This window comes from Macrobrachium nipponense, chromosome 44 (assembly GCF_015104395.2).
Source record: "Macrobrachium nipponense isolate FS-2020 chromosome 44, ASM1510439v2, whole genome shotgun sequence".
NCBI classification, from domain to species: Eukaryota; Metazoa; Arthropoda; class Malacostraca; order Decapoda; family Palaemonidae; genus Macrobrachium; species Macrobrachium nipponense.
The window spans coordinates 20,294,244-20,304,524 of NC_087221.1; the positions used below are offsets into that span (position 1 = coordinate 20,294,244).

The following is a 10,281-nucleotide window of genomic DNA, read 5'->3' on the forward strand; positions in this document are numbered from 1 at the left end:
CAAAATAATTATATGGGCCTAAAGAATTAATCTAAGCCGTCTGAGATGTAATGTTACGACTGAATTTGTTTGTAGAGATCAACTGTTCTTTGAGGAATAAAAAGATGATTAATTTGATTATATGGAGAAGATGGTTATTAATCGAAATATTCTTAAAAGTTCTTCTGCTAGTTTTTGGTGCATAATTTATTTTTTCATAGAAGTGCAAGAATGTGTAGATAACCTCATTTGCTTTCTGGCCAGAAATTGTTAATATAGAGATGTGAATGCTAAGTGTAAAGTAAAGAAATCAAACACACCTAGGCATAGGGACAAAATCTTGGCTGACAAAAGAATATTCCCATAGGCGAATATTTGCTAGTAAGCCATCATTTTTGGAGTGGTTAAGAAATATATCATAAATAATTTTATTTGTATGAAAATCCAAATATTCCTCTAAAGAATATAAAATGAGTTTACAAAGATAATTGTTGTCGCTACTCATTGCAGACCTACATATGTAACACCAGGTGGTTCTTGTTGCACCACCACCATAATGGTTGCATCACACACCCCACTCACACATTGATATCAGTGGGCAATCTACTTTTGTATTTACATATTTACTACATTTTTTTCAGCATTGAGGAGTAAAAACAATCAAATAGGACCATTTCAAATTTTATGGTTGCTTTGGAAGTAATATGTATTAATGTTATGACCAATTTTTAAAAAAAATTTTATTTAACCAAACTGAGGTTTGATGACAACTTCTCTTTGGTCAAATGCATCAGCTATGAGTGAACAAAAGTTTTGGAAAAGTTTCATAATTGTTTTTTTCTCAAATTTGGCTACATGTGACATTTTCTTAAAGTTTTGAAATATATGACAGAATTCACTCTTATGGAACATGTTATGGTCTTATTGTATGCAATATTCGTGTTTTTGCATTGAAATAATAGATAAATATGGAGCGTGTTAGACTGCCAGTTAGTGAATTTTGAACGAAATCCTATGCAGTCATGTAGCATCAGTTCTAAGCATAACTGTACAATGGTGCCAAATTATTCAAAAGACACATCAGTAATTTATTTGAAACATGAAAATAGCACATTATTACTTATCTAAACTTAAAAAGGAACCTTAATTTTTCTTTACTAGGTACATTTATCTTGTTGTACCAAAAATTCAATAAAAGCTACTGTTTACACCATTATAATAGGCTTACTATGATAAATTTCATATAATGTTAAACGCAGCAATAAAAGCAGCAGATATAACTAAGAGTAAAGATTTTAATAAATAAAAATTGTAATACTGGAAAAAGTATTTGAAACCTTGATATCATAAGCCTATGAAAAGTCTGTTTACCTCCTGTCTCCATGAAAGACATTAACAAAGTGTCTTCTAGCTACCACTTATGAAAGCTATCAACAAAGTAGTAAGTGTCACAGCCACTGTTCAGTTGTTATAGCTATGCAAATTCTAAACCACTGCAAAGTCCATGATAAGTTTTGTTTTCCTTACAATACCTACAAAAATGAAAAAAATGACTACAATTAACATAATTTTCACTCTAACAGTTGTTAGATGTATGAAAACTGACACTTTAGTTATAAAAGCAAGCATTAACAGACTATTTCCATACTAGCATACTGTTTTAATTATTAAGCTTACTTTCAAAATTTTCCAACCACTTATGCATAGCAAGCCTATTACAAGAGCTGTAATAGAAAAGACGGATTACACTGCCATCAATGAACTAGTTAACTCGATTTCGCATACAAAATAGAATCTCTATGTTGTAAGTTTCTTTTAAAACTGATGCCCATCTTTTAGATCAGAATGTATCACAACATGCACAATAGCTCAAGAATGCTCACCAACATGTTCAAGTCTTCATTATAGCATGAAATACATAATGCTACACAATTAAGATGCTTACACAATTTTCAAATTGACAAATGAATGACAAAAACTTGATCATGCTACACATTCCACCTAAGGCAACAATTCTTAATATGACACCACCAATATTCAATCAAAGGCTATTATTCATTATATCTTACTACGATGCTGCAACTGCAACTCTCTCTTTGCTTTTTTCCTTTTCCTCTTCAACAGCTTCTGAAAAAAACAAAATTTCCATCAACACATTTTCTCTTTCTCTGATGCCTAAACATTGACATAAATATTCCCAATTCTATGATACCTAAATTCTTTCATAAGCCTTGACAAAGAAGGGAGGTTATTTTCTGGATACCCACTAAGACCATTACTGATAAATAACCATAAATTCCTCTCAATCTAAAGCATTGATGTTTTTACCTCTGATGATGTCTAGTAACACTCAATAAGTCTTCTCCTTCATCATATTTACCTATGTAAGGTAGATCTAAATTTGGGATGTTTCAGTGATTTTAGTTTCACCACCATATAAAAATGTATCATCATCATAACTATTATCTAAAAAGAAGTGCAGAAATCTTTATGGAAAAGGACAAAAGTCAAATGACTTGACTGGCAAAACTCCACACAAAGTATTACTTTATGTGATAAAAAAGCAAGAAAAGCTAGGAGTAAAATCAAATAACCAGTTAGTACCTAGTTCTTTCTATATGCAATGGTTAGGTACCGTTCCACACCAGGAAAAATAAAATTTTGAGAATGCTACCAAGACTATACCTTCCTTAAGCTACATTAAAGGGGAATCTAGACTCTACAAATGTAAATCATAAAAACTCTGACGAAATGTGTCAGTTTTAGATGAACTTCTCAGTCACCTCCCACCAAAAGGCAGTACTACAACATTACCTCAGTTTTATATTAAATTTTAGTCATCTCTTCAGTTTATGCCATCCAGCCAATCAAACGAAAATGACACTTTTGTTTTGCGTATCCATATCAATTCTTGTCCTTTAAAAGCATTTGGGTTTTCCCGGGGTAAATCAGAGAGTTGCGGGAAAAGTGCTGAGGTATGGACTTGGGGTTACACAGTCCATTTACTATATTAACAAGAATCTGGGATGTACCCGTTCACATATGCGAGCTTTCAATTTTTAATTTTAAGTGAAGCTCTTGGTTTAAGTAAACTTTCAGCACACTGGGTACCACCCCTTTTGTATAGAGGCCACCTGAAAAAAAAATCCTTGACTAGGCTTTCACCAAAGTCAATACTTGAATCTATCAATATAACCCAGAAAGTACAATCCAACAGAGGCAATGGCTGCTGAGAGGATAAGCTGCACCAGTCATACTCATAATGGTGTTTTAATTATATTCTCAATACTCATAATTTCAAATATAACCCAGAAAGTACAATCCAACAGAGGCAATGGCTGCTGAGAGGATAAGCTGCACCAGTCAAGTTGAAAGTGAACAATTCTACCCAGAACATTCCTAGGTAGTACTTATGAAGCCAGATAATCTCCAATCAATCAATGACCAGAAATTTATGGCAATGTTGGGTTGATCTCCACAGAGGAGACAAAACAGTCATGGGGAAGTATTAAAAATGGGTTTTGCAAAACCTGAACACTGCATTGGCGGCTCAAAAATAGAGGGAAGCTGCATTAAAAAAATTGTTCCATCACAATAACATTCTGATAAATTCACTTGCAGCTGCACGTGAAGTCCTAAAGGTTTTTTATATGAAAATTTTCAGCACTTTTCCTTTTGTCCTGATCTTACTCCTCCAAATCTCTTCCTTTTCCAAATCTCAAAGAATACTTAAGAAGAATCCACTCTGACTCTTTGGATGATTCTAAACAAGCAGTTTTAATTTGCTTTAAAGAAAAGGTTGCAGGAACTACAAAGAAACGTTGTAAAGGTGGAAAAATGCCTTGAAAAATGTATAAGTTAGATGGTGGATATGTAGAAAAATAATGTTAATTTTTCTGTCTTAAGATTTAAATAACTTTTCATGTACTACTCTACATTACTTTCCTGGGCTAGGAACAAGAAAGAATAGTAAAGGCTTTTTTAACATAACTTCTGTAAAACAGAGGAAATACGTTTGCATGAGAATCTAGCTTTATATAAATCTTCAGTTGATTGTTTCTTTGGATAGTGTTTTTTACATTGCATGGAACCAGTGGTTATTCAGCAACAGGGCCAATGGCTTTACACGACTTCCAAACCAAACCGAGAGTGAATGCCTATCACCAGAAATACACATCTCTAACCCCTCAATGGAATCCCCAAGAATCGAACTTGTGGCCAATTGAGGTGGCAGGCCAAGACCATACCGACCACGCCACTGAGAAGCTCAAATCTTCAATTGAAAACCTTTATGAACTAGAGGGTTCCAAAGGAAAATCTTCCTTCAAAGAGACCCAACTTACAGGGAGAATGATGATAAATAATTACAAAGGAGGAAACAGAAAATAAAACTGATACACCTGAATTCAGATGTCAGTAGAGAGCAGAAATGAATTTGCGCCTTGTTTAAATATTTGGAAATCAGAAGACTCCACAACTGTACTACATAAACCATCTCACATTTTAGTTGTAGCCAAATTAAACTCTTAGCAAACAGAATAGTATTAAATTCAATTCTAGAAAATGATACACTGTTTGCAGCAATCGCCTGCCTAGTGTTGCAAGCAAAAACAGTAAGTCAGGTAAAGAGGAGTGCAGAGGAAGTTTGTCATTGTAGTACATTTTAAGCAAATAAACTTATGAACTCACTTTATGTCTATGCCATAAGTCAACATTAAGAGTTGGCAAAATGAATTTAATTGATGACATAACTCTATCCAAGAGTTTCTGATGCGAGGCAGCACTAAAAGACCATTCTGCAGAACAGTACTCCAAACAAGAAGGAATAACAGTTAAAACACTAACTATAATAGGTTCATCAAGAAACATTAAAAAACATTTCCGCAAGACACCATTTGTTTCTGAGAAACAGATAAAGCAATATTATGTATGCATATGCTTCTTAAAAGTCAATTTCTTATCAAAAGTTACACCTAAAACCTTAAAGGTCAATGACATTTGAAATCACATCAGTGTAAATCAGGATGAAAAACCAAAAGTGTTCTGTACCTTCTATCACAACTGGAGTTTTAGAAATTTCAAGCATCATGTTTAAAGCCTACTCCACTCATGAATATGAACAAGATCTCTGTTCAAGGATTCTGCAACCACAGACTTTAAGGCACAGAGAAGGAACTTCAACTTGAAAATTAGCATCACTGGAATATGCAATCAATTTGTTCTCCTGACCTTGCCACATGTCAAAGTATAAATTATAAATAGCAAAAATCCAAAACACTACCTTGCGGAACAATTATCATCATTATTATTCAGTAGATGAACCCTAATCATATGGAACATTACTACAGCTACTATATTGGCCTTTAACACAGACCTCTTACACTCTGCCTATTGAAACTTCACTTAAAATATTAATAAAAGACCCATTTCCCAATATGTAATGTTAGGTTGTAGATTAGTTCCATGATTCAGTGTCAAAGGCTCCACTGAAGTCTAAATTGACCATGCGTACCTCTGCACCCTCATCAAGAGCACTCTGCAAGACAGTAGATATTACCAAAGGTGCATTACATGTATCAAAGCCTTTACAAAACCCAAATTGTAATGCTGATTGCATGTTATTGTCCTCAACAAAGCTACCAAGAAACTTAGAGAGTAGTTTCACAAAAACGTTAGATAAAAAATAGATAACTGAAAGCAGCCTAAATTCTGTGAGGCATGAGGAAGGACTTTGTCCATGGGTAATGCAGCGATGATTCCCTTCTCCAAACAGATGGAATACCTGAAAGTCCAACTAAACTTCTGGAAACAATAGCAATCTTAGGATCAGTGAAATAAGCTTTCTACAAATGATGGGAAAGATCCCAGTAGGGTTTATACTGCCATAGCTAGCAAGACCCACAAGCAAAGTTCTGACTTCTCTAAACCTGAAGGCCATTGATCACTACTTAGGCTCCGGACTCACCACACTGTTAAGCTCACAAAAACTTGAGCCAAAAGTTCTGCCGTCTGTTTAGGGCAACATATAGTTCTATCAGTTCCTACAAGAAGGGGAATGTTTGAATGGTCATCACCACTGCAGAGCAAGATCTTCACAACCTCATGATAGGCTCTCCGAGACAATCAGAGATTGACTTTTAAGCCCAATGAAATTATACCCAAAAAGTCTGAGCGTTTGTTCTTCCATAAATGACAACCTTTTGTTTTTCAAGATAGGTAAGCTTACATGCAGCATTAAAGCATGGATTATCTTTAAGACAAAAGTTTAGGATTTTAGAAGCACTTCTACTCTTGATAGCAGTCTTAACATGGTCATTTAACACTCAATAATAGTTGGACTTTTATAAATTCTGCTCCACCTCAGCTCAATAGGATTATTGTGAATACACTGGCCTTGGATTTAAAGTATGTACTATACCTTCTTGAAAGGTATAAGAACTTGCAACCAAACCCATGAATAGGTCACACTTAAGAAGGAAGACAATAGCCCAAGCCAGCATTATGCCAGGAAGTGTGGTAGTGTGAAGAACATTCTCCTTAGTGATGACCTCTGGACTCAGCCCATCCACAATGGGCAGCTCAAGTTTTGAAAGACTGGCAATGTACTATACTGCATTTAGGATAACAACACCATGAAGATAATAGAAGATACTTTCATTAATTACAAAGAACAAAAATTATATTGTACTTAGGATGAAAGACTGGCAATGTACTATACTGCATTTAGGATAACAACACCATGAAGATAATAGAAGATACTTTCATTAATTACAAAGAACAAAAATTATACTGTACTTAGGATGACAACACTATGAAGATAATAGAAGATACTTTCATTAATTACAAAGAGCAAAAATTAAACGCAAAGTCTGATTACCACTAGTAATACTGTTAAAGTTGAACACATCAAAATACAAACTGTATACCATATACATAAGAAAATAAAAATAGTAAACAGAAATACCTTATTAGGTACCATGAAGTGAGTTAAAAAATTATTTGATAAAAGATTACCAAGTTGGGCAAAACTGGATGAAAAACAGCCTAGTCAAGCAATTTGAAATATAAAATAAAGAAATGCACAGTTATGCAATAAATGGATTTTCTCAAAGACAAACAGTTAACTAACATTAATGTAGGATATATAATTTGTCTTCAATGATAATTATTATAAAGGATTAGATAAAAGCATGCACTTCCTCACAGAACAATAACTCTGGCTTCCCCCCATACCATAAAGGAGTGAAATCAGCTTGGCCCTTACAACTTTCAACAGGAACCTTTGTCATCACTGTCACTAATGTGAAAAAAAAAACCACCAGGAAGAAATCGAACATAAGCTTCATCACCGACTAAATCTTATATCGCAGGTGTCTTAAAGTGAAGAAGTTTTAGTACAATAACCTGCTCAAGTTATTAAATTCCACTAATGTAACCAAGTGCCCTATTCTTACTAAGACAGCCTCGCCAAACTATTAGATATCTAAGAATACCTTATCCACACAAATACGTACTGGGTTACAATATCTAGAAAGACAGACAAACATATACACCTTTGAAAGGCTTTGTAACTAAGATTAAAAAAAAAACACCCCAGAGAAGTATTATTATATGACGCCACTTTATCTGATAGTATTTGGATGTAAGTTTGTTAACATATATAGTATATTGTGACTTCCTTGGGTTTGCATACACATCAATTAATGTTAACTAAAAAACCTTCAGACTTGATGGTTTAGGTAAAAAGTATTTGACATGGGTACTGGTCTGAAACCAAAGAATGTCATTTGACATGTGGCTTTAAATAACACTACCACATCAAACAGGGAAAAGAAAAAATATATAATGCAGGAAGAAAAAAATTACAACCATAAAATATTTTAACAATAAAATATATTTACAATGAAGGGAAAGGTCCTTGACATAATTTTCTGGTTCAGTAACCCACCTTACAGGTCTGATTCTAAATGATAGCTTAGCTTATTAAGGAAAAAAAAGTGTCTCTTGTCATTTCAATGATGTGTCAACCACTACAAACCAACTGCAAGCTTTGCACAACTTTAGAAAAAAGAAACAAACCTGGCAGTGTTTCTGGAACATCTGGCAATTCCACTTCTGGATTATCTGCTGCTGTGGGAGCATCTGGCAACTGTTTCTGAACAGCATCAGCAATAAGGGCATCAAGTTCTTCTTCAACTGCTGACTCATCTTCATCAGTTAAGGCTCCGCCACCCAACAAGGCTGATATCTCCTACAAAGGAAATTTACATTATAAAGTCAACTCCATCATATCAAAGCTATTACAGCCATGAATTAGTTCATTCTTTTACTGCAAGGTTGTAAGAAAAATTCTGAGTTTACTACAGTACTGCTTATTTAGTTAGTAATATGAAGCTGTTGGATATGTGACAAATTTCTTCCAGAACTAGAATAATCTAACATAGTTATGTAAATGCTAAATAATCTAGATCCAATAATGGTGTAACATTTTTTTTGACATGTGTGGCTTCTTATTTTTTTTAACAATAAAAATATGTTAATCTGATGAGGTTAACCCATCTCCACGAAGTGCTGTTGATTTAAGAGGTTCCTTTAAAACATTAATTAAGTATACATTATGTATTGTCTTGAAACTCTTAAGATTTTCTTCCAAATGATATGCATTACATACCCTCTGTTTTTCAGCAGCCTCTTCAGTTTCGTCCAAAATTCTCTCAATATCTTCTATATTCAACATCTGATTAATTTGTTTCAGAGATTCATTGCCAACCTTCAAGCTGTCAACCACCTGTAATTAAAAACATTCAACTAAAATAAAGGTGCCTAGGATGACCAGGGTGCATACAGTCGAGTTACCATTTTACTGCTAACTTGTATTGTTTCAAAATACAGTAGAGTACTTAATCAGTACAGTGATTAACATTATATAAATTAACATGAACATACCTTCATTTCTATTTGAGCAAATTCTAAGTCTTGTATCATCCTCTCAATATTTTCAAGGGTTCCATCTGTTTTATTAAGCTGTTCTTCAATGAATTTCTTCTTTCTGAGCAATAACTTTGCTCTCCTGAAAAAATAAAAGTTTAGGATCATAATTAAAAGTACACATTCTTAAGCTTTTGGAGTATGCAATAGATGGAAATGTTCCCTGAATGTGGTAGGAGAGTTTGTTACTGGAGAGTCTGCCTTAATACTATATTTGTACTCCCTGGAATCTAATCTCCTTAACATCTTTAAATAAACAGGAGGCTACGAGAAAAGACAAACTGCTGCTTCTACACCGAAATTTCCCCCCAAAATTAGTGCTTGGTCATTTTTCACTGCCTTGCCACATGATATCATCACAAACATTTTTATATCAACTTTTCCCTTCATGCACTCCGTTGTGGAATGAGTTCTCTCCAATCCTTCCTGTCTCTTGCTATCTGAACTCCTATTAGGTCTAAGCCTTGCTACATCTATAATGTACATTATTTTTATAAGTAGGTGTCTTGTTCATTATCATTGGACAGGTTCCCATTAGAATGTTATAACAAATTGGCCTCCCACACCTTATGTTGGCTTGAGTATCTTGATAAATTAACAGTTTCTGAATTTGCGAGCCAACACCTCACAAGTAGGTTCTCTTTCTAACTCAGCTATTTCTCTTAAAGGTCGGTATGTTACAACTTCTTTGTATGAGCTTTTTAATGATAAAAGTAAATTGTTTTCCCTGAGTGTTCCTGTATAGACATGGCTTTGCTGTTTTTTTTTTTTTTTTTTTTTTTTTTTTTTTTTTTTTGTATGACTCCTACTTGATTCTTGCTTACTTCAAAGCTGTTTTTGCTTCCATGGTGCTTCAAAATATTTACCTGCTGGAACTAAAATTTTCTGGCCTTGGGTCAATTATCTCAACTGTATCTATTTAAGGGTATTCTTTCATTTATACATATTAAATTTCCCATACATTTTATTCAGACCATTGAATTCATTGTAAGAGGCATAGACTCTCTATGACTTACTTTCTCCTATTTTTATTCACACGAGTGTCAACCACAGACTAGAGGACTATCATGCCCTTTCATGCTATAGTACTATTTATCTTTGGTACAGAATCCCTATCACCTACATGTTCAAACTAAAGTGTATCCCTTCATCCACATCACCACCTCCCATCATAATGTCTTTAATAGTTTTATATTCTATATGTGGTCACTGAAATCCAAATCTCTGACAGTTAATTCAGTTCCTTAACAGTTGTACAACTCATGTACCCTGTATAGAAAAGACTTGAGTTTTGGTCAGTTTTGACTTCTCTTA

At 34.0% G+C, this 10,281-nt stretch overlaps 1 protein-coding gene across 1 annotated transcript in view; it reads right to left on the reverse strand.

The window, feature by feature from the left end:
- Nucleotides 1-717: 717 nt before the first annotated feature.
- The window catches only part of LOC135204070 (charged multivesicular body protein 6-A-like), a 71,501-nt gene continuing 61,937 nt past the window's right edge, over nucleotides 718-10,281 (reverse strand). Inside the window, exons 3-6 of the mRNA XM_064234052.1 lie at nucleotides 8,926-9,049; nucleotides 8,651-8,767; nucleotides 8,059-8,230; nucleotides 718-2,103 (exon numbers count right to left, since the gene is read on the reverse strand). Of these exons, the coding sequence (XP_064090122.1) occupies nucleotides 2,048-2,103; nucleotides 8,059-8,230; nucleotides 8,651-8,767; nucleotides 8,926-9,049 (469 nt within the window). The 3' untranslated portion in view covers nucleotides 718-2,047. The remainder of the gene's footprint in view (nucleotides 2,104-8,058; nucleotides 8,231-8,650; nucleotides 8,768-8,925; nucleotides 9,050-10,281) is intronic.